At 47.1% G+C, this 24,950-nt stretch overlaps 1 protein-coding gene across 1 annotated transcript; it reads right to left on the bottom strand.

Moving 5' to 3' along the window:
* Positions 1-895: 895 nt before the first annotated feature.
* Positions 896-23,307, bottom strand: Vstm1 (V-set and transmembrane domain containing 1). The gene is made up of 5 exons (XM_045133337.1): positions 23,274-23,307; positions 17,827-17,862; positions 16,992-17,276; positions 11,751-11,918; positions 896-1,023 (listed from the first exon to the last, which is right to left on the bottom strand). The coding sequence occupies exons 1-5, from the start codon at positions 23,305-23,307 to the stop codon at positions 896-898; spliced, it is 651 nt and encodes a 216-aa protein (XP_044989272.1).
* Between the last annotated feature and the right edge of the window lie 1,643 nt (positions 23,308-24,950).

Below are 24,950 nucleotides of genomic sequence, written 5' to 3'. Positions count from 1 at the left end.
GGAGGGAAAATTTATCAAGAACGAGAAAAGCAAAAGTGACAGAAAAATGTAACTGTCTAGAGAGTGTCAGGACGCCGGGCTTGGGAGATGGCTCAGTGGATCAAGGGCCCTTCACGCAAGCCCGAGTTCTGAGTTCCATCCTCGACCCCACGTAAAAAGCCCGACGACATGGTGGCCTTGTGACGTCCTAGCGCTCCAGTGGTCAGCTAGGAGGCAGAGACAGGAGACTTTCCTGGAAGCTCTCACAGCAAAAAGAACAACCGCAGAGAGAAACCCTGCCTCAAATGAGGTGGGACATTGAGGACACATTCAGAGCTGGCCTCTAACCTCCACCTACGTGCCGTGGCATGTGCACACTGCTCACAGACACGAACATATCCACAAGCACCCAGACGCAGGCACCACCATGTGCATCTGGCTTACGTGGGTTCTAGGGAGTTGAACCTGGGTCCTTAGGCTTTGCAGGCAAGAACCTTAACTGCTAAGCCGTCTTTCCAATCCTAAAAAGTAGTTTTTATTTATTTGCAAGCAGAGACAGGGAGAGGAAAAGAGAGAGTGAGGGCGAGAGAGAGGGCACACTAGGGTCTTTAGCCACTGCAAATGAACTCCAGAGGCATACAACACTTAGTGTGTCTGGCTTTTACATGGGTACTGGGGAATTGAACTAGGGTCTTTAAGCTTTGCAGGCAAGAGCCTTAACCTCTGAACTGCCTCTCCAGCTCTCTACCTTATTCCTTGAGATAGTATTTCTTGCTGAACCTAGAGCTTATCAATTCATCTAGACCAGCTAGTCAGTGAGCCCCAGGGGTTCCCTGTGTCTGCCTCCCCAGTGCTGGGGTAACAGGGGCGAGCACCGCCATGCCTGTCATTTTATGTGGCTGCTGGGGACCTGCACTCAGTTCATGAGAGCTTTACCCACCTCCTCAGCCGCGTGCGGTCGCTCTGCACAGTCCAGGCTGGCCTCAAACTCGCAGCCTCCTGTGTGCTGGGTCCCAGGAGTGCCGCACACGGCTTCATGTTTGCCTATACATGCGATCACGAAGTGTCAGTGAAGCCAAAACCTCACTTAGAATAATCCTTACAACGATGCATTGAGAGAAACCAGCCCAACCAGGGCACTCAGTTTCAGAGTTCCCCTGTGTTCTGTGTCTGTTTCCAATAAGCCTTTTTAAAAAAATTTTTTCACTTTGATTTTTGTTTTTTTGAGGTAGCGCTAGCCCAGGCTGACCTGGAATTCAGTATGTAGACTCAGGGTGGCCTCTAAGTCATGGTGATCCTCCTACCTCTGCCTCTCGAGTGCTGGGATTAAAGGCATGTGCCTTAAGAACCAGGGTTCTTAGGCTTTGCAGGCAAGTGCTTTAATGGCTGAACCATCTCTACAGCACACTCCCCTCAATTTTTTTTTTTTTTTGAAGTAGGGTTTCACTCTAGTCCAGGCTGACCTGGAATTGACTATGTACTTTCAGGGTGGCCTGGAACTCACAGTGATCATCCTACCTCTGACTCCTGAGTGCGGGGATTAAATTTTTTAAATTATTTAATTATTTAAATTATTTTTTAATTTTTATTTATTTATTAGACAGAGAGAATGGGCATGCCAGGGCCTCCAGCTATTACAAACGAACTCCAGAGGCATGTGCCATCATGTGCATCTGGATTGCTTGGGTACTGGGGAGTAGAACCCAGGTCCTTAGGCTTCTCAAGCAAGTGCTTTAACCACTAAACCATCTCTCCAGCCCTCTTCTCTCCGTTTTAATATTCCTCTTTTTTTTTTTTTTTTTTTGAGGTAGCATCTTACTCTAGCTCAGGCTGACCTGGAATTCACTATGTACTCTCAGGGTGGCCTCGAACTCACAGCAATCCTCCCTGCTCTGCCTCCCGAATGCTGGGACGAAGGGCATGTGCCACTACACGTGGCTCACTTTTAAAAATATTAATTATTTGCAAGGAGAGTAAGAGAGAGTGGGCGTGACAGGGCCTCTAGCCACTGCAAACAAACCAGATTCATGCACCATTTTGTGCATCTGCCTTTATGTGGGTACTGGGAATTGAACCCAGGTTGTTAGGCTTTTCAGGCAAGCACCTTAAGCACTGATCAATCTCTCAGCCCACCCCTCTCCTCTCTCAAGTTGCTTCTTGACAAGTATTTTGTCATAGCAATGAAAAAAGTGACGAAGTAATGTTCATGCTGCCTTCAAATACTTTTCCATCAGTCCTGATACTCCTAACTGTCCCCTGGGATGTGTGACTGTGCTGGACCCACATGAGGGAGCAGACGTGAAAGAAATAACATAAATGACTTCTTTTTTATTTAATTACAAATATTTTTATTTATTTGAGAGAGGGAGTGCCAGAGGCAGAGAGAGAGAGAGAGGGGGGGGGAGGGAGAGAGAGGGAGAGAATGGGCGCTTCAGGACCTCCTATCCCCTGTCAATGAACTCCAGATGCATGCACGCCTTGTGCATCTGCCTTACACGGGTACTGGGGAATTGAACATGGGTCCTTTGGCTTTGTCAGCAAGTGCCTTTAACTGCTAAGCCATGTCTCCAGCCCTATCTTAATTTTCTTTGAGGCAGGGTCTCACCATGAAGCCCTGGCTGGCCTTGAACTCACAACCCTTCTTCCTCAGCCTTCTGAATCCTGGGAGGACAGGCATGATCGAACAGACGGATGATGCCGCAAGAAATCCATTACATTTGTGTCAGAGAGGAAGTTGGTCTTGGTTTGAGGCGAGGAGGCCACCAGCGTCACTTGAGCGAATCGTGAAGCAGATACAGTCAGCTGCTTCGTCCGCCTGTTAGCGACCTAGGGCTACTCCATTAGTCAGCAGCTGATTATCTGCCCTCATGGTGTGTTTTCTGACCTTTTATTTTTATTTTTATTTTTATTTATTTTTTTTTTTTGGTTTTTCGAGGTAGGGTCTCACTCTGGTTCAGGCTGACCTGGAATTAACTCTGTAGTCTCAGGGTGGCCTCGAACTCACGGTGATCCTCCTACCTCTGCCTCCCGAGTGCTGGGATTAAAGGCGTGCGCCACCACGCCCGGCTTTTTTCTTTCTTTCTTTCTTTCTTTTTTTTTGGATGACCTTTTAGAAGTTGCTGTGCACATGGGATGCTGAGCAATCAGAGTCCTCCTGCACTGGGTCCCTTCTCCTCTTCATATACTTTCAGGTTGCACAGCCACAGAGTTCCGAGGGCTGCTCAGCAGGGACAATAGCCACTTCAGGTGGTGTGTGGCTGTTCAGCTCAGCGCCGGTCACATTCCCTGCGGGGCCTTAGTCTTTGGGGGAAAATAGATGGGTACAGAAGTTATTTAGAGCTGAGTGGCCAAGAAGCACAAACAGGCACATGCATCTGGAGTTTGTTTGCAGTGACCATTCTCTCTCTGTCCCTGCTTGCAAATAAATAAATAAAATATTTTGAAAAATAAAATGACACTAAACAATCAATTCTAACTGGTGCTCATGAAAGTCAGAGCAAGGGTGGGGGCGATGGCTCTGTGGGTGAAGTGCTTGCTGCATAAGCATGAAGACCCGAGTTCAAATCCGCAGAGCCCACGTGAAAGCTGGGTGTGGCAGCCTGTCCAGTAATCCAAGCACTGGGGTGGCAGAAATAGGAGCGATTCTTAGGTTTGTTGGCTAGATAGGCTAGCCACATCAGTGAGCTCCACGTCCAGTACAAGATCTTGTCTTGAAGAATAAGGTAGAAAGCAAGTGAGGAAGACAGCCAGTAATCTCCAGCCTTCACACACACATATGACACATGCATATACACTCATGCACACACGTGCCCACACACATACATATGTGTGTGTACACACACACACACATACACACAAGCAAACACTAGAGCAAATGTACAGCATTGAGAATAGGTTCCCCCAGCCTATAGTGGTTATGAAAAAGTTCCATTGTGCCTACATGTCACATTAAAAATCATTCCTCTTGGGTTGGACAAATGCTTAGTGGTTAAGACGTTTGCCTGCAAAGCCTAAGGACCCCAGTTTGATTCCCCAGGACCCACATAAGCCAGAGGCACAAGGGGGCAAATGCGTCTGGAGTCTGTTTGCAGTGGCTGAAGGCCCTGGTGCACCCATTCTCTCATTCTCTCTGCCTCTTCCTCTCTCTCGCTCTCAATCATTCCTCTGTTGTTGGACTTCCAAATGGGTTCTGTAACTTAGCTATTGTGAACACAGTAGACATTGATATGCAAGTGCCTCTGTGATGCGTTGTCTTGGGATCCTCAGAGGAAATACGAGGAGTATTGTAGCTGGGTGATATGGCAGGTCTGTTTCTAGCATTTTGAGAACCTCCATACAGATTTCCACAGTGGTGGGACTAGTTTCTACTCCTGCCAGCAGTGAATAATGGTTTATTTTAAATGCAGATTTTTCCATTTTTTTTAAAAAAATATTTAGTTGCAAGCAGTGCTAGACAGAAAGAGAGAGAGAGAGAGAGAGAGAGAGTAAAAGAGGGAGGGAGAGAGAGTGAGTGAGTGAGTATGGGTGGGCCAGGCCCTCCAGCTGCTGTAACGAATTCCAGATGCGTGTGCCACTTTGTGCATCTGGCTTTATGTGGGCACTGGGGAATGGAACGTAGGTCGTTAGGCTTTGCAGGCAAGTGCCGTAACCACTGAGCCATCTCTCCAGCCCTGAGTGCAGCTGTTTCTCATTCATCATTTGCTTATGTCTTATCTCTTACCTGTAGTCTCCTGTTCCTGCTGGAGAAATGTGGAATGGCTGGCTCTGAAAGAGAGGGGGGGGAGGGTGAGTGGGAGGGAAAGAGAACGACTGGGGGGTGGGGTCTGATGATCTGAGGGAGAGGGTAAGGGCGTAGGGGAGGTACAGCAGGCTGGGGTTGGGGCTCAGGTGGGCTGGCGATCACTGGCAAGTGAAGTTTCCAAAGAATGGGTGGGAAGTCAGTGGGCATAAAGCTTGCCGAGAGCTGTTTCCATCTACCTCTTGGGGGATGCTTCCCGTGCTGAATCTACAAGACAGATGCAGTGGGAAATTATCCACTAAGAAACCCTTCTCTCACAACCCCTTTCCAAGACTGCTGTCTCGTTCTCTGAACTCACCCTGTTGAGTGCATCTGTAGATGAGGAAGATGGAGAGGAAGAGGAGAGAGATGCAGAGACAGCTGAACGTGGTGAAGAAGACGAGTCTGCTGTCTGGTGGGAGAAGGGAACGTCAGAAAACCAGTTTGCCTCTCAGCGCACTGACAGTGTAGCCGGAGCAGGAGCGGGACAAGCCAGGTGTGGTGGCGCACACCCATGATCCCAGCCCTCAGTCACCAGAGACAGGAGGATCACGAGTTTGAGGCCAGTCTGGGGCACACAGAAACTTCCAGGCCAGCTTAAGCAATGTAGTGACGCCCTGTATGAAAACAAAACCAAGGATGGGAAGATGGCTCAGTGAGTAGAGTGCTTACCTCAAAAACATGAGGACATGAGTTCGATCCCTAGTACCCATGTAAAGATGCCAGGCATGGTGGCATAAGCCTGTAACCCACATGTGCACACATGCATACAAATGGGCACTTGTATACAGACAGGCGCCCGCACATGTGCACACACACAAAAAAGGGGGAAAAAAGGGGGCTGGAGAGATGGCTTAGTGGTTAAGCGCTTGCCTGTGAAGCCTAAGGACCCCGGTTCGAGGCTCGGTTCCCCAGGTCCCAGTTAGCCAGATGCACAAGGGGGCGCATGCGTCTGGAGTTCGTTTGCAGAGGCTGGAAGCCCTGGCGTGCCCATTCTCTCTCTTCCTCTATCTGTCTTTCTCTCTGTCTGTCGCTCACAAATAAATAAATAAATAAAAATTAAAAAAAAATTAGAAGGCTGGAGAGATGGCTTAGCAGTTAAGGCTCTTGCCTGTGAAACCTAAGGACCCAGGTTTGATTCTCCAGGTCCCATGTAAGCCAGATGCACAAGGTGGCACATGCATCTGGAGTTTGTAGTGGCTAGAGTCTGGCGTGCCAAGTCTCTCCCTCCCTCCCTCCCTCCCTCCCTCTCTTTCTGTCTCAAATAAGAAATAATAATAATAATAAAAAAAACAGAAGAAAAAGGGGCCAGTGGTACAGTTTCCAATATGTCACTGGAGGACTGGGTCTTTCCACGGCTGTGAGGACTTTTCTCCATCTCTACAGTAAGGATAGCAGTAGTGGCACTTTTTGGGGGGACAGTATAGAATGCATAGGCTGATAACACACGGAGAGAGCAGGACAGCGTCTCACATAGGGAAGCTCCAACTGTGCATTTCATCCATAGCCGTCAATCCGCCTGTCATTGTAAGCCAGCTCTGCACCAGCTGCTTCGTACATATTCTTTCTTGTCTTGACAACAAACCTCTAAGATTTACTATCTCCATTTTAACTCTCTTACTGACCACTTTCAAATATGTACATAATGTATTTTTCTGGGAAGGGTTTCAAGGTAGGGACTCACTGTAGCTCAGGCTGACCTGAAATTCACTGTGTAGTCCCAGGGTCGCCTTGAACTCATGGTGATCCTCCTACCTCTGCCTCCCGAGTGCTGGGGTGAAAGGCATGAGCCAGCATGCCCGGCTTCATAGTGTATTTTGATCATAATTCCCTACTAATACCTTCATTTATTTCCCTACTCCTCTTTTCTTTCTAATTAGTCCCGATTCTATTTTGATGTCTTTTTATTTTTATTTTTTTTCAAGGAAGAATCTCACTCTAGCTCAGGCTGACCTGGAATTCACTATGCAGTCTCAGGCTGGCCTCAAACTCATGACGATCCTCCTCGCTTCCTCCCAAGTGCTGGGATTAAGGGCATGTGTCACCATGCATGACCTCTTTTTTTTTTTTTCTTTTTCTGACGCTATCATTGAAGTGGAAATGATGGTCCCAATATTGTGCAGGTCTGGTGCATGTATGACGTCAGTTGTGGGGTCATGAATGTGATAGGTGCTTCATGTCCAGAAGAGTTCCAAAGCACTCCTCCCCACTGTCTGGCTCTTAACAGTTTTGTCCATCCTGTTCAGTGATGTTCCCTGAGCAGTAGAGATGTCTCACTGGGCACTGTGCTATCTCCATTATGAAACTATTGTGATTTAAACGTGAAATCTCCCGCACAGGCTCATGCATTGGAACCATTGGTTTCCAGCTGGTGGCGCAGTCTTGGAGGCTGTGGAACCTTTTACCTGTAGTAAGGCTGTAGGAGCGCGACGACACAGGGTGGAAACACAGCCCTACTGCTGACCCTAGTTCTCCTCACTGAGATGTGAGCAAGCCTTGTGCCCTAAGTTCTCAGTGCTCTGGGCGGCACTGTCCTCCACCACGCCTTCCCCACCGTGATGCGCTGTGTCCTTCATCTATGAGCCCAAATCCTGCTTCCCCTAAGTTTTTTTTTATCCCTTCAGATATTTGATCACAAGCTAAACTAGATACCAAGAAATAAAGCAACTGCCTCAAACCACACAGCTGAGATAGGTTTAGAATCCAGCTATGACAATCTTCAGGGCAGTCAGCTGCAAGGGAATGATGTCTCAGCGCTGGGCACTGAGTGTGGAACCTGAGAGACGAGATACTTTGAGCCATTTCTGAGGAACTCATACTGTAGGCTGCACAGACTCTGACGAGCCCCATAATAGTGAATCAAAGTTCAAATGCACACCTAATTCAGGAGCTGCTTTCTATCCTGCTTTCAAAATGGCACATTAGGGCTGGAGAGATGGCTTAGCGGTTAAGCACTTGCCTGTGAAGCCTAAGGACCCCGGTTCAAGGTTCGGTTCCCCAGGTCCCACGTTAGCCAGATGCACAAGGGGGCGCACGCGTCTGGAGTTCGTTTGCAGAGGCTGGAAGCCCTGGCGCGCCCATTCTCTCTCTCTCCCTCTATCTGTCTTTCTCTCTGTGTCTGTCTCTCTCAAATAAATAAATAAAAATTTATTATTAAAAAAATGGCACATTAGGGCTGTAGAGACGGCTTGGCCATTAAGGCGCTTGTCTGTGAAGCCTAAGGACCCATGCTTCATCTCTCTTCAGCTCCCATATTAAGTGAGATGCACAAAGGTGAGCCAAGCGCAAGGTGGCACATGCGCAGTAGGTGGCACAGGCATCTGGAGTTCCATTGCAGTGGCTGAGGCCCTGGCATGCCAGTCTCTCTCTCTCGTTTGAAAAAAGGCACATTATAGGGCTGGAGAGATAGCTCAGTGGTTAAAGTTGTTTGCAAATCCTGTTAGCCTGGGTTCAACTGCCCAGTACCCACATACATAAAGCCAGATGCACAAAGTGGTGCATGAGTGTGGCATTTCAGTGGCAAGAGGCCCTGGCACGGCCATTCTCTATCTCTCTCTCCTCTCTCCCTCTCTTTCTCTGTTTGCAAAATGACACACTAAACCCATTTGTTCCTATTTCTCCACTTCCCAGTCTTTGGATACTAGGAAAGAATTTGCTACTTTTTCTGGTCATGTCACAAATTAGACATTAATTCTCTGTTTCTGTTTCTACCAAATAAATAAGTGAAAAAAAGTTAAAAATATGTGTAACATTGTGGCTAGGCAATATGGAAACAAACAAACAAACAAACTTAGGGCTGGGGAAGTGGCTCAGGAGTTTAAGGCACTTGCTTTGCAAAGCCTGTTACCTGGGTTCGGTTCCCCAGTATTCACATAAAGCTAGACAAAAAATGGCACACGTGTCTGGAATTCATTTACAGCAGCAAGAGGCCCGTGGTGGGCACGTTTGTGTGTGCGTACACACACACACACACACACACACACACACACACACACACATTCTTTCTCTATCAAATAAAATACAAATAAAGAATTGATTTATTCATTGTTTTTGAGAACTTTAAGGTTAAAAAATAATCTGGTCAATTGGGAATGTTCACCTGATAGAGGGCTTGCCTAGCATGCCCAAAGCCCTAGGTTCAAGCTCCAGCAATGCATAAACTGGGTGTGGTGGCACACAGCTGTAATCCCAGCACTCAGGGAAGTTAAGGCAGGTGGATCAAAAGTTCACGGTCAACCTTGTGTACATAGTAAGTTTGTGGCCAGCCTGGGCCACATGAGATCTTGTTTCAAAAACAAGACCTCGGGCTGGAGAGATGGCTTAGTGGTTAAGGCGCTTGCCTGCGAAGCCTAAGGACCCATGTTAGACTCTCCAGGTCCCACATAAGCCAGATGCTCAAGCCTGCAATGTTGCACATGTGCACAAGGGGGCGCACGTGTCTGGCGTTCCATTGCAGTGGCTGAGGCCCTGGTGCATCCAGTCCCTCTGTATCCATCCATCCATCCATCCATCCATCCATCCATCCATCCATCCATCCATCCATCTATAGTGGACATTGAGATGCCTCCTGTTCACTTGAAGGAAAGGGGGTCCCTGTCCCATGGACACAGAACTAATCAGGAAAACACCTCCTTTCTAACGATCTTACCTGTTTTGTGCTCAGGTGCTCCAGGTGTTTGATGCCTATCTAGAAAACAAGATGCAGGAAAGGCATTCAGTGGTTATGTGGGAACCTCGCCAGCGTGCGTCCTGCCTATGGACAGCGGTGCTGTCTCTGAGCGGCCGAGAAGCGCATGGCTTCCCTCTCTGCAGCTGGCAGCCCTCTAGGTTGCTCTCCACACAGCTCCTGTGTTCTGGCTCATCTTCCCACCCTCCACACAGATGGCCTCCGACGTTCTAAAGCCAAACCTCTTCCTGTGTCCTGTGCAGCGCTGCCCTCCTTTTACCAGCAAATGTAGCCCATCATCCACACCAGAAAGTTCTAGCTCAAAAACAGATCTCTGCAAGGCTGGGTAAATAAAACAAAACAAAAATACAACCCTGGGCTGGAGAAATGACTTAGTAGTTAAGGCTCTTGCCTGCAAAGGACCTTGGTTCAATTCCCCAGGACCCATGTAAACCAGATGGGACAGGGTGAAGCATGCACCTGGAGTTCATTTGCCTGGCTGAAGGCCCTGGTGTGCCCCTCCTCACTCTATCTGCCTCTTTCTCTCCTCTCTCTCTCTCTTTCTCTGAACTAAATTAAAAACTACATCCCATAATATATCCCACCACCCAGTCAGGAATGGTGGAGCATGCTTGAAATCCTCCCAGCAGGCTGAGGCAGCATGACCTCAAGTTCCAGGCCAGCCTGAGCATGTGTGTGTGTGTGTGTGTGTGTGTGTGTGTGTGTGTGTGTGCGCGCGCGCACGTGCACACTCGTGCACGCCCGCACGCATATACATGTATTTTTTTTAAATTTAATTTATTAGTTTTCTTTTCAGTGAATACAGGCAGTTTGGTACCATTATTTAGGCTCATCTGTGATCTACCCCCTCCCATTAGACCCTCCTTGTTAATGAAAATGGGTCGTGCATTGTGGAGTTAGCCCCCAGTTATTAGTATGATAAATGTCTCTGCAAATCATGACCCAACATGTAACTCTGACATTCTTTCCGCCCCCTCTTCCGCAAGATTTCCCTGAGCCATGTTGGGTTCATTTTTGGTCTGCTTCAGTGCTGAGGTGTTGGGGGCCTCTGAGGCTCTGGCTCTCTGATTTGGTAGGAGATGATTTTTCTCTGCGTCGATCTCCTTCCCCTTTGTGCTGGTATCCGGTTCACAGGAAAACATCACCCTTGCTTATTTCGCCAGTTGTCCTTAGTTTCAGTTGGGCCCCTTTTGAGGTATGTTGGGGCAGCTCTCTCCTTAGGGTCTGCATCTATCTTTTTTTTCCTTGTTGTCTGTAGTGCAGCTAGGCGGTCGCCATCTTGACCGGAAGTCTGAACTCTATACATGTATTTATTACAAATGTGCATGTGTGTTTAGGGAATGGATCTATCCATACTTCTGTATCTTCGGTAGAATCTTCTAGTCCAAACTGAACGTTCTCTGCAGCCAGTCCCCAGACCACCACCATCCTACTCTGTCGCTATGAGTCATCTTTCTGTCTGGCTCGTTGTATGTGGAATTACATACTGGAAGGTTATGTTGTTGTTGATAGGTATGGGTGTGTGTGTGTGTGTGTGTGAGCATGCAGGTGTGCGTGTGGGTGAGGGATTGATGGTGGAGCAGGTGGGTGGATAGATGTGTGAATGGATGGATGGACAGTGGATGAACGGATGGGAATGGACAGGTGGGTGGATGGGTGAATAAATAGGGGGCTGGAAAGAGGGCTAGCCTGGGTTCAATTCTCAAGCTATCTACATAAGCAAAAGGTGTCCCAAGCATCTGGCATTTGTTGGCAGTGGAAAAGACCATGACATGGTCCACACACATATAACTAACTAAATAATTTTTTTTTAAGAAAAAGGATGGATGGATGGATAGACAGTAGGAGGATGAACAGATAGATGAACGTGATGCAAAATTTCCCATTATCTCCCTTCCTTGTGATTTCAAGTCACTTGTGTAACAACCTCACATGCATTCGTCCTTGTTTCCTCCCTCCTCCATCTTCATTTTCTTTCTTCCCCTCCAGCTTCCAACACTGTGCCAGAGGCACTTTCCCATGCAGTGAGTTCCCTCAGCCTCATATTCCATCAATCAATCTCTGCTCACTCTGTCTCTTCTTCCCTGGCATAAGTAGGAAGTAATTTTACATTTGTGTTTGTACAGCAATGCAAGGATAAATATTTTTGTGGTTCCAGAGAGGTCATCTGGCCTGCATAACTGGCACTGTCCTCATGGGAAGTGCAGACTGAATGAGTTAGAGAGGTAAGTTGTGTAGCACAGACTGGATCGCAGAAAAGGATACTCGAGCCATGTCCCGTGTCAGGGCCATTAGTCTCCTCCTCACCTGACACCCGGATCTCCAGGCCGTGGCTGGGAGAGGAGCCCAGGTATGGCCAGTTGCACTGGTAGTGCACACAGCTGTAGTTTCCATTGTCCTTACTGGTCACGTTGCAGAGCATGAAGTCAGTTTGGTTTTTTCTTACTTTCTTGGTCTGCAATGGTTCTGAGATCCCTGTTTTCAGCAGAGCAATTATGAAACACTCGGTTCTGGTTCCATTGTATGGAATCCGACATAGGAGTGTCCTGTGGCTTGAAGTCACTGTAGAGATGCTGGCTGACAGGGAGGGCTCTGGGAGTGATCCTGAGGAAATCAAGGTAAGGAAAATAAGGGAAGAGCCAAGGATTCCAGTTTTCCTGTACACCTTGGGACTAGTTCAACCATGCTCTGTGTTAACCATCTTTTAGTTTTATCTGTGTGTGTGTGTGTGTGTGTGTGTGTGAGAGAGAGAGAGAGAGAGAGAGAGAGAGAGAGGAAAAGAGAGAATATGAGGTAGCACACCAGGGCCTCTAACACTACACTCAAACTCCAGATGCATGTGCCACCTTGTGTACATGTGTCAAATTGTGTGTCTGGCTTACATAGGCTCTGGGGAGTTGAACCTGGGTCCTTAGGCTTCACAAGCAAGCACTTTAAACACTAAACCATTCCTCCAGCCCCCATCTTATATTCTTTTTTTTCAAAAAAATATTTTGTTTTTATTTATTTATTTGAAGGGGGGGGCGAATGGGCACATCAGGGCCTCTAGCCACTGCAAACAAACTCCAGACGCATGCATCACCTTGTGCATCTGGCTTACATGGGTACTGAACAGGTGTATCTTAGGCCTCACAGGCAAGCACCTTAACTGCTAAGCTATCTCTCCAGCTCCCATCTTTTATTTCTATATTTGATGCTTTGATATCTTGGGTTCTGGCTGACCTTGAAGAGGCAGGGTTAGTTAATTTCCAGAGGTAGTAGACAATTCATATTTGAGTATACATTCCAAATACAAACAACCCAATCCTGACCCCAAACACCCACATGTCCTTTTGGGCTCTCACCCTTGGGTCCTCTATCCACTTGGCCCTAATCACCCTAAAACCAAGTACCTGATACCCAGGGACAGCCCCTCATCCCCTTGTTCTTTTCCTTAGCAACACAATAAAGGATCTTGTCCACCATTCTTCACCCTCCTTTGACCCCCTGAGCGACCCTGGTGCTTTACATTATATGGCATGCCCAGGCGGCATCTCTTGGCACCTGTTACAGTATTTTCCATAGCAGCTATGATAGCCCTGATCTGTTGGCCTGACTTATGTCAAATTTTCTGCTCGGGCTGGAGAGATGGCTTAGTGGTTAAGCGCTTGCCTGTGAAGCCTAAGGACCCCGGTTCGAGGCTCGGTTCCCCAGGCCCCACGTTAGCCAGATGCACAAGGAGGCGCACGCGTCTGGAGTTCGTTTGCAGAGGCTGGAAGCCCTGGCGCGCCCATTCTCTCTCTTCCTCTATCTGTCTTTCTATGTCTGTCGCTCTCAAATAAATAAATAATTAAAAAAAAAAACATTTAAAAAAAATAAATTTAAAAAAAAATTTTCTGCTCATTGACATCTCTACAGCACTCTCCTACATCATCAAGACTCACTGAGACCCCGGTGACACCCTTGTCCCCCTATTCGGTCTCTACTTCCCCTGTTTCATACAAGATGCTGCATCTGTCTTTCTGTCTCCTGGATTCTCCAGCCAGGTCCCATCATAGCAAAAGTAACATCAAAGGGCAGATCTATTTGGGAAGAGGCAGTGGACCAGCAGGAGGTGGGGGAGCAGGAGAGGTTAGCGAGTGGACCACAGTCAAAGTAAATCATATACTTGAATAAAAATATCATTATGGAGCCCATTACTTTGTACATGGACTGTGCACCAAGGAAAGATTGTGTAGAGGGTCTGTGCTCATGTATGTGTGAGTGGGACAGTGTATGTGCTATGGAACACAGGTTGTGGTCAGAGGACAACCTCAGGGTTGGTCATCTCCTTCCGCCTTATTTGAGGCAGGGTCTCTTGTTGTTCACTGTTGCATTTGCCTGCCTGGCTGGTCTACGAGCTTCCAGGGATTCTCGTGTATCTGCCCCGTATCCCACTGGAAGAGCACCGAGATTACAGATACTCACATGAATGCATTCAGCTTTAATGGGTTCTGGGGATCTAAACTCATGTACTTATGCATACACAGTATAGAAGTTACCTTCTCCCTGTTGGGACAAAACACCTGACCAGAAGCAACTTACAAAAGGAAAGGATTAGCGGGGACATGGTGGCACATGCCTTTAATCCCAGTACTCGGGAGACAGGGAGGCAGACGTAGGACGATTGCCATGAGTTTGAGTACAAAGTGAATTCCAGGTCAGCCTGAGCTAGAGTGAGACCCTACCTTGAAAAAAAAAAGTGGGCTCTCTAGCACTGGGAATCTGGGGTGGACTATAACATCCCGAGGTCCCATGACATACCTCCTCCAGCAAAGCTCCACCTTCCAAAGGATCCACCAGTTGTGGAATAAATATGAGGGTTAATCAGAAACACATGAGGCTATAAGAGACATTTTACATTCAAACCACCACCTTCCACCCCTGGTCCCTTTAGAATCATGGCCATGTCACAATACAAAATGTACTCAGTCCAAACTCCAAAAGTCCCCATAATCTTTAATTGTGCACCTGAGACTCAAGACAGTCTCTTGAGCCAGGCGTGGTGGCACAGGCCTTTAATCCCAGCACTCAGGAGGCAGAGGTAGGAGGATCACTGAGTTTGAGGCCAGCCTGAAGACTACATAATGAAATTCAGGTCAGTCTGGGCTAGAATGAGAGCCTACCTTGGAAAACCAAAAAAAAAAAAAGTCTCTTAACTATTAACTGTGAGCATTGTAAAATCAGAACACACGTTACATACTTCCAACACATAATGCCATAGCGTAGACATTCCTACTCTAAAAAAGAAGAAGGGGGCATTTCAAGGAAAGATTGGATCAGGTCAAGCATTAAATCCTCACCTCCATGCCTGGCACCTGAGATGTATGATGAAATCCTCTGGGCTTCAAAACCCCTGGGCCGCTCCACTTTTCTGAGCTGTGGTGCTTGTTTCTTGGGTAGATGCACCTGACCTGGCAGCTTTCCTTGGTGGCAGTCCCATAGATCTGGCATCTCCACCATCCTGGGATCTCCCTTGCAATCCATGGTTCCTGCTGGTAGCTCCAAGCCACACCCCACCCACATGGTGTCCATGCAGATCCTTCAACCCTGCCTTACACCACCTAGTGGCCATCTCAAGAACCATGTGTACTTCATGGCCCTCTATTCCTTCATCTTTTTTTTTTTTTTTTTTTTTTTTTGAGGTAGGGTCTCCTTCTAGCCCAGACTGACCTGGAATTCATTATGTAGTCTTGAACTATAGACTGACCTTGATCTCAAAGTGATCATCCTACCTCTGCCTCCCAAGTCCTGGGTTTAAAGGTATGTGTGACCATGCCTGATTATTTCCTGCATTTCAATGCTTGCAAAACCAGTACCAGATGAACTATGCTGCCAAATTTTTTAGTCCAGGGAGGGATAAAACCCAACTTTGAGGAACAGGAAACCCCTCACCATCAGGGCATCTTTGCTGTTGTCCCAATGCAGCAGATAGCAAATTCTCAATGGTAGGGTATTTTTTTAAATTTTAAATTTAAATTTTCTTTTATATTATTTATTTATTTGAAAGAGAGAGAAGTAGATAGAGAGAAAATGTGTACACTAGGGCCTCTAACCACTGTAAAAGAATTCCAGACACAGTTGCCACCTTGTGCATATGGCTTACATGGGTTATGGAGAATCTACCCTCGGTCCTTACGCTTCCTAGGCAAGCACCTTAACCACCAAGCCATCTCTGTAGTCCAGTAGTAATTTCTTAAACAAATGCAGCTGAAGGGGCTTCAGTCTCTAGCCTGAGACCTTTTCAATTCACTTTCATTTCTTTCTGTGCACAACTTTAAATCTTCCCTATTCCTCTGCTCTGTCCTCAAGGTTGCTCAAGTTCTCAGGACACAGGCAGAACACCATGCCAACTGCCTATACCCAATTCCTGACAAAGACCTTCAGTCCCCTCTGAAACTTCATAAACCAAGCCATCACACTTCTCTCTGCATTTGGTGGACATCTGTAGTCCAAAGTTCTAAATCCTTCCATATTTCTCCCACAAACCAGTTCTGAAAGACTAACCAAACAAACAAACAAACAAAACACACACACACAAAAAACATGGCCAGGATTATTGCAACAAAAGTCCCACTTCTTCGTATGAATTTTCTACAGTAGTTACTTTCTCATTGCTGGGGAGAAAAAAGGCACCTGACCAGAAGCAGTTTATAGACAGAAAGTTTATTTGGGTTTGTAGTTTTGAGGGGAAGTTTCATTCTGGTGGGGAAAGCATGGTGTGAGCAGAAAGGCAGGTGTCACATCTTGTCACATCAGTAGGGAGACGCAGCATGAGCTCACTCACTAGCACTGGCAAATCCCAAGACCTGACCCCAGTGACAAACGTCCTCCCATACAGCTCCGCCTCCCAGGGGCTCCACTAGTTGGGGATTAAGTATGAGGCTTAACCACAAACATGAGGCTGTGGGGGACATTTTTACATTCATGCCACCACACACATCAAACACTTTCACCACTGAGTCATCTCCCAAGCACCCCCCCCCACAAGAATGGTAATTTAAAAAGAGCCAGATATGGGCTGGAGAGATGGCTTAGCGGTTAAGCGCTTGCCTGTGAAGCCTAAGGACCCCGGTTCGAGGCTCGGTTCCCCAGGTCCCACGTTAGCCAGATGCACAAGGGGGCACACACGTCTGGAGTTCGTTTGCAGAGGCTGGAAGCGCTGGCGCGCCCATTCTCTCTCTCTCCCTCTACCTGTCTTTCTCTCTGTGTCTGTCGCTCTCAAAATAAAAAAAAAAGAGCCAGATATGAAGACACATGCCTGTAATCCTAGCACTTGGGAGGTGGAGGCAGGAGGATTCATAGTCATCCTCAACTACATAGCAGTTTGAAGCCAACCTAGTCTACAGGAGACCCCCATCTCAGAATGTAAGTGGGTAGGCCCTTCATGGGGTGCTGCAAGGGTACATAGACCTGCATACTCTGCACATGCACACACATGATAAACACACACACCCAAGCAAAAAAATAAATACATAAATAAACAACTGGTATATACACAAAGGGCATATCCCAGGCGGCTCTGCTCACCTGTGACAACCAGCTGTAAGCGCTGGCTCTCTTCTGACCACTTGCTGGAGACTGCCATCTTGTAGGCACAGAAGTATTCCCCGGCATCCTTGGGCTGCACATCAGTGAGGGAGAACTCAGCCTTGTTTCCTGCTGAGCTCTGTTCTTGCTGGTACCCAGAGTCATGCAATCTCCTCAGCATGACCGTGACATTGTGGAAATGAGTCCAGCATCGCAGAGTGACATTGCTCTCGTGTTCAGCCACAGAGCTGGGCCAAGCACTGAGCGAAGGCCTGGGAAGCGTCTCTGCAAAGAGTTCAGAGTCGGACTGGAGTGATGGCTTAGTGGTTAAGGTGCTTGCCTGCCAAGCCTAAGGACCAAGGTTTGATTCCTCAGTAGCCACGTAAGCCAGATGTACATGGTGGCTCATTAAGTGGCTAGAGGCCCTGATGTGCTCATTCTCTTTCTCCCTCCCTCTCTCCTGCCCCCTCTCTCTAATAAATAAATAAAAAATAAAATATTTTTTTACAAAGCCAGTCACAGTGGCACACACCTTTAATCCCAGCACTCGGGAAGCAGAGGTAGAAGGATCACTATGAGTTCAAGACCACCCTGAGACTACATAGTGAAATCCAGGCCAGCCTGAGCTAGAGTGAGACCCTACCTCAAAAAACAAAAACCCAAAATAAATATATATGTATATATATGTGTGTGTATATATATGTATATATGTATATGTTCAGAGTTAATTTGGTCTTTATTATGGTGAGTGCAAAGCCTTTCTTGGACTTCTGAAGACAAAGGAGAAGGTTATGGGCAGTGCGGAGGGGGATGTAGTTAATGTGAGGAAACTCACCATTCTTTTCCTCCGCTCTACAGCCCAGACTCAGCCCTGGAGGAGGAATTTCAATGACAGACAAATTGTGAACTTTTAGGTACAGAACAGGCAGCGAGAACATGAGAGTTAAAAGACCATCACAGTTCAGATATTACCCAGCTTCATCTACTTTTGTTTTGTTGTCTTACACAAGTTACAGGTTGGGCTATGGAGATGGCTCAGTGGTTAAAGTAGTTGCTTGCAAAGCCTGCTGCCTGGGGCTCAATTCCCTAGTACATACATGAAGTCACATCCCAAAGTGGTGCATGCATTTGGAGTTTGTTTGCAGTGGTAAGAGGCTGTGGCGCACACACACACACACACACACACACACACACACACACATACACACACTTCTCCCTCCCTCTCTCCTCACAAAGAAATGAATAAACAAAAATAATCTTAAAAGATTCAGTTATAACCCAATTTGATTTTTTCTAAAGAAGTTATGTGGACCTGAAAAATTTCCAAAATCAAGTCAGGTATGGTGACTCACATCTGCAATCCCAGAACTTTGGGAGGCTGAGGCAAGAAGATTTTGAATTTTTTTGTTTGTTTGTTTTGAGGTAGCATCTCGCTCTAGCCCTGATCTGGAATTCACTATGTAGTCTCAGGGTGGCTTTGAATTCACAGCGATGTTCCTATCTCTGCTTCCCCAGTGCTGGGATTCAAGGTGTGTGCCACCACATCTGGCAAGATTTTGAACTTGAGGCTAGCTTGGGGTATGTAGCAAGACCCCGTGTCAAGAAGTCAAAACATAAAACGAGAGTAAAAGTTAAAAACGAAATTCAGGAAATTTTCCCCAACATTGTGTTCCTTTCACATTTAGTCTCCCTTTTTTCACCAGTTAGAATCAGTTAACGTTTACCCACATTTTTCTTTTATTTATTTAATTTGTGTGCGTGTGTTTGATTGTGTTCTGTGAGTGCGTATGTGGTGGGGAGGGGCTACGGAGTGAGACCTGGGTCAGCCTGGGCAGAGTGAGACCCTGTCTAAACAAGAAGTCAATTAACAAACTATCAAAACAACTATAAAACTATAAAACAAACTATAAAAAACCTGCAAGACCTGCCCTGTTCTGAGCGCATCGCCATTGTGACACAAAGATGGAGGCGGACAAAAGGAATGCAGCAACCAAACAGGAAGGTCTACCTTGGAAGACGGGGGTCCCCACTGGAATGAGGGGAGAGAGGCAGGACAAAATAGGGTAACTGATGGGAACACAAACAAATTACAGGATGTTCATATATTAAAGTTCCCAACAAACTTTGTATATGTATGTATTTATTTATTTGAACAGAGAAAGAGGCCAAAGGAGCACATCAGCTGTTACTCAAGAATCCTGTCCACTTTTTTCTTTCCTTTTTAATTTTTTTTTCTTTATTTGAGAGAGAAATAGGTGGTGGTGGTGGGGGGGGAGAGAATGGGCATGCCAGGGCCTCCAGCCACTGCAAATGCACTCCAGATGTGTGCACCCCCTTGTGCATCTGGCTTGCATGGGTCCTGGAGAATTGAATCTGGGTCCTTTGGCTTTGTAGTTAAGTGCCTTAACCACTAAACCATTTCCCCAGCTCCATTTTTTGTTTTTCTTGAGTCAGAGTCTCTACTTGGCTGGCACTGCTCACCATTAGTCACTCATTAACTGGCTGGTCAGTGAACCCAGGCACCCATCTGTCTCTGCCTCCCGAGTGCTGGGCTTACAAACATGCGCCACCAGACCTGGTATTTTCACATGGGTTCTGGGGCTTGAACTCCGCTGCTCGTGCTTCTGAGGCCAGCATTTACCAACTAAGCCATCTCCCCAGAATGAATTTAGCACTCTTTATTTTATTTATTTTTTTAAATTTAGTATGGGGCAGGGAGTGAAAGAGAAAGAATAGAGACACATGGGTCACAGCGCCTGTGTGGGGCTCAGAGGACAACTTTCACATCGATCCCCATCTTCTGCTTTGTTTTCAGGCAGGGTCTCTCACTGTTCACTTCTCCACTCATCTCAGGAGTTTCTGGGAAACTCTCGCTTCTGCCTCTCTTCTCATCACAGGGCAATGGGATTACAGATGTCCACCTCAGCTTCCAGCTTTTACATGGGGTCTGGGATCTGAACTCTGGTGTTCAGAACTACTGATAAGTGCTTGATCCACTGAGCCATCAGTCCAACCTGAGCTTAATATTCTTTTTAAAAAATATTTTATTTATTTTTTAGCAGAGAAAAAGGGAGAGAGAGGGAAAGAGAGAGGGAGAATGGGCATGCCAGGGCCTCCAGCCACTGCAAATGAACTCCAGACTCATGTGCCCCCTTGCACATCTGGCTAACGTGGGTCCTGGGGAACTGAACCTGGGTCCTTTGGCATTGCAGGCAAATGCCTTAACTGCTAAGCCATCCCTCCAGCCCTAAAAATATTTTATTTGTTTATTTATTAGAGAGAGGGAGAGAGTGGGGCATGCCAGGGCCTCCAGCCACTGCAAATGAACTCCAGATGCATGCACCCCCTTGTGCATCTGGCTTAGGTGGGTCTTGGAGTTAAACTTGGGTCCTTTGGCTTCTCAGGCAAGTGTCTTAACTGCTAAGTCATCTTTCTCGCCCCGAGTTTAATATTATTTTTTTAAAAAAATATTTAATTATTTACTTATTTATTTGAGCGATAGATAGAGAGACAGAGAGAGGCAGACAGAAAGAAAGGATGGGTGCACCAGGACCTCTAGCCACTGCAAACAAACTCTAGATGCATGTGCCACCTTGTGAATCTGGCTTACATGGGTCCTGGGGAATTGAACCTGGGTCCTTTGGCTTTGCAGGCAAGTGCCTTAACCACTAAGCTGTCTCTCTAGCCACTGAGTTTAATATTCTTATGGAGAGTATTAGTCAGCCATAGAAAGGAGTGAGGTACTAATGCATGTTACAGTAGGAACAGACTTCAAAAACATGCTAAGCGGGCATGGTGGCACATGCCTTCAATTCCAGCACTCAGGAGGCAGAGGTAGGAGGATTGCAGTGAGCTCAAAGCTGGCCTGAGACTACACAGCAAGTTCCAGGTCAGCCTGGACTAAAAGACCCTACTTCGAAAAAATCAAACGAACGAACGAATGAACAAAAAATGCACTAAGCCAGATAAGTCAGTCCCCAAAGAACACACATGGTATGGTTCCATTTTATGCTGTACCCAGGATATGAAAATCCAGAGAGAGAGAGAGAAGCAGGTTAGTGGTTTCCAGGAGATGGAGGAAGGGCACGAGAGTGATTGCTTTATGGCTGGTGACAATATCTTGAAACTAGACAGCGGTGTTGGCTGCATAACTGTGAACGTACTGTCACTGGCGTGAACAAAGTGGTTGATTTTATGTGATCTGACATTTGCCTCAATAAACTTTAAAAATTGATACCTTACCCTCCCTTATCAAGATTTATGCAGATTTAAATCCCAAAAGTTCACCAGAAATGAGACGGAGCCACAGGCTGAGGCACTGCACTGGCTCTGGGAGCATCCTTGCTGAGTGCAGTCACGGGCTGGCTTCCGAGCAGCCTGGGCCAGGTCCGATGCGGCCAGGCCTTTTTCTCTAAGCCTCCTATTCTAGCAGCTGGAAGCAAGGCTGCGGTGGAATGCAATCTGTGCCTTGGTGGAGGTCTAAGAAGCCCCCAGGCTGGGGATGTAGCTCAGTCGGTAGAGTGCTTGTCTAGCATACGTGAGGTCCTGGGTTCAATTCCCAGCACTGCACATACCATCAGTTGTGGTGCACATCTGTAATCTCAGCATCTGAGAGATGCAGAAAGGGAGGATCAGGTGTTCAAGGTCACCTTTAGCTACACAAACTCAAGGCCAGCATGGACTGCATTCCTCCCAACAGAATCGGACCAGCTCATCTCACATTATAGGCCTTCCCAATAGGCACTGTATTATGGGAGGGAAATATTATGGGCTGATTTGTGCCCCTTACCGCATAAATCATGTACTTGTGAATCTGTCCTGTGGCATTTAGTTTTTGCAAATAGAAAAAAGCTAAGATGCGGCCATCTTGGAGCAGGCTGGGCCTCTCATCCAGGATGAGTGGTGCCCTATAAGAAGAGAAGAGTGCTCGGAGATGGCTCAGCTAGTGAAGTGCTTGCCCTGTAAGTGTGAGATCTTGGCTTTGATCACCAGAACCCTTACTAACACACACACACAAAGACAGGTTTGGTAACACACTCGCCTGGCTAACACACTTATACGCCCCCCCACCCCCCCCCCAGTTCTGGGAAGGCAGAAACTACAGGTGAACTCCTGGGGCTCTCTACAAGTCAATCTAGCCTACTTGGTGAGTTCTGGCCAGTGAGTAACCCTGTCTCAGAAAATGTGGACAGCTAGTCATCGTGGTTCACGTCTTTAATCTCAGCACTTGGGTGGCAGAGGTAGAAAGATCACTGTGAGTTTGAGGCCACCTGAGACTAGAGTGAGTTACAGGTTAGTCTGGGCTAGAGTGAAACACTATCTTGGAAAGGAAAGGAAAGAAGGAAGGGAGGGAGGAAGGGGAGAAGGAAGGAAGGAAGGAAGGAAGGAAGGAAGGAAGGAAGGAAGGAAGGAAGGAAGGACAGCACATGAGGAATGACACCTGAGTTGTCCTCTGGCCTCCAACCCACATGCACACGTGCATTTACACGACACCCTGATCTTTGTAACTAGGAGGAAATCAATTTCTGTTGTTTCAAGCTACCAGGCTGGTGATACGTGGGTAGGCAGCTGTAGAAAACTCATACAGAGTGTACCAAGACCCTTTCTGCTTCCTCCCCCACTCACCCTGCCCTGGGTTGGAGGTTCAGGTATGGTGAATATGTGAATAGGGGAAGGGTGTCAGCTTGGAGGAGAGGTTGCAACTAGAAAAAGAGGAAGGAGCTGGCCAGATGTGGCAAATTGATGTCCAACCCCACCCCCTCACCAGAAGCGGAACTGAGGTGTGGGGAGGGGATTTGTTAATTCTAAGCGCAGCACAACTATATAATTGAGCCAAGCCTATAATCTCCTTCTCAGGCCTGTTCAGTGAGGTAGGTTCAAACGGAGGCTAGGACTATCAGCCCAAGGACGGGGTCTATTGAAAAACCTGCTTCTTACCCACAACTCCACACTTGGTAGCTCCTCCATCAGATTCCCACCCCTTTATCCCCTCTATTCTGGGGGAGGGGGGGGGTATCCAGGCATGGCTGTGGCCTCCAGAGGGGAGACTGGAAGACCCCTGGGAGGCCCTGCACATCTCGTCCTTGGAGTACACAGGGTGTCTCCACACACCTGTGCATCACATTCTACATCTCTCAGGTGCAGGCGTTGCCCCTGATGTATGTGAGGTCCCCAGATTCTGACATGCCACTCATGGACGTTGTCCTTCCCATGTTTACCACCTCCATCCCGCATGAGTTTTTCTTACCCATCTGAACATTTGTCACAGCCCTGAAGACTTACCAAGGCAAAGCAGGCATAGGAACTCTGAGCCCATAGATTCCCTTCTGCCTGGCTGGGCCAAGATCCGGTGTTCAGCTCTCAGGAGAAGCAGGGTAAGATGAGCACAGCTTTCTCCCTGCTCACTTTGTCCCTAGTGGCCTAGATGGAAGTTCTGCCCTGTCACTTTGGTTCTCTGCATCACCAGTTGCACAGTTTCCTTGCAACTGACTCAGGAAGCCATTGATGGTGACACCTTCCCCTAGATCCCTGCCTGCCTGCTCTTAGACCTGCTGCTCCTTGTTCGCAATCTTGCCCAAGACTTGTAAAAAAATTTTCTAATTTCTTATTTATTTGAGAGAGAGATATAGATAGATAATGGGTGCACCAGGGCCTCCAGCCACTGCAAAGAAACTCAAGACGCATGTGCCATCTTGTGCATCTGGCTTATGTGGGTACTGGGAATCAAACCTAGGACCTTAGGATTCACAGTGAAGTACCTTAACCATTAAGCCAACTCTCCAGTCCCCAAAGACTTTTTAGAACATTTTCTAAATTTATTTATTTATTTATTTGAAAGAGAGAGGGAGAGAGAGAATGGGTGTGCCAGAGCCTCCAGCAGCTGCAAACGAACTCCAGACACATGTGCCCCCTTGTGCATCTGGCTCACATGGATCCTGGGGAATTGAACCAAGGTCCTTTGGCTTTGCAGGCAAATGCCTTAACCACTAAGCAATCTCTCCAGGCCCTGATAACATTGTAAAGCTTTGAATAGTTAAATATAAATATAATATTGAGCTGTTTCCTGGTATCAGCAGGTGATTATTTCCAGTACTCTCCTATAGTTCAAAATCTGAGAATGTACAAGTCTTTTATGTAAAATAACTGCATTAGTTATCTTCTTGTTGCCGATACAAAATACCTGACAAAAATCAGTTTAAAGGAGCTGGAGAGATGGTTTAGTAGTTAAGGTGCTTGCCTGCAAATCCAAAGGATCTAAGTTCAATCCCCCAAGACCCACATAAGCCAGATGCACAAGGTGGCACATGTGTCTGAAGTTTGATTGCAGTGGCTGGAGGCCCTGGTGTGCCCATTTTCTCTCTCTGCCGGGTGTGGTGGCATATGCCCTTAATCCAGTTTACAGTTCCAGATTACAGTCCATTGTGGTGGGTAAGGCATGGCAGAAGCAGAGTTGGTCACATTCAGCCCACAGTAAGGAAGCAGGGAGTGGTGAATGCTGCTGCTCAGCTATCTCCTTTTTATGCAGTCCAGGACCTGAGCCCATGGAATGGTGCCACCACAGTTAAAGCGGTTCTTCCCACTGCCTTTAACCTAATCAAAAAGCCCTCACAAACATGGCCTGAGGCCAGCTGGCAATCAATACAAACCATCACAATAGGATAGCTTTTATATAATACAGCATTGCTTTTCAAAACATTTATTTATTTGCAAGCAGAGAGAGACTTAGAGAATAGAGAGACAGTCAGCATGAGCTCCAGCTGCATGAGCCACCTTGAGCCTCTGGCTTTATGTGGGTACTGGGGAATCAAACCCAGGTCCTTAGGCTTTGCAGGCAAGCACCTTAACTGCTGAGCCTTCTCTCCAGCCCTTTGTTCAATTTTCTTTTTTTATTGAGATCCTTAATATCTGGACATGTTGCTGCAATTTGGTCACATTCCCATTGGGTTATACTCATTCGTT

This window comes from Jaculus jaculus, chromosome 14 (assembly GCF_020740685.1).
Source record: "Jaculus jaculus isolate mJacJac1 chromosome 14, mJacJac1.mat.Y.cur, whole genome shotgun sequence".
Taxonomy (NCBI): Eukaryota; Metazoa; Chordata; class Mammalia; order Rodentia; family Dipodidae; genus Jaculus; species Jaculus jaculus.
Note: the sequence above shows the minus strand (reverse complement) of the source record. Positions and strands in the feature narration are given on the sequence as shown.

Bases quoted from the DNA above. Each gene is read 5' to 3' on its own strand.
- Vstm1 (XM_045133337.1), bottom strand. From the start codon at position 23,307: ATGGGCTCAGAGTTCCTATGCCTGCTTTGCCTTG. The intron at 17,277-17,826 runs GTGAGTTTCCTC...AACTCTTTGCAG, and splicing joins TAGAGCGGAGGAAAAGAATG to AGACGCTTCCCAGGCCTTCG. The intron at 11,919-16,991 runs GTGAGCAGAGCC...TGCTGAAAACAG, and splicing joins CTTACAGCTGGTTGTCACAG to GGATCTCAGAACCATTGCAG.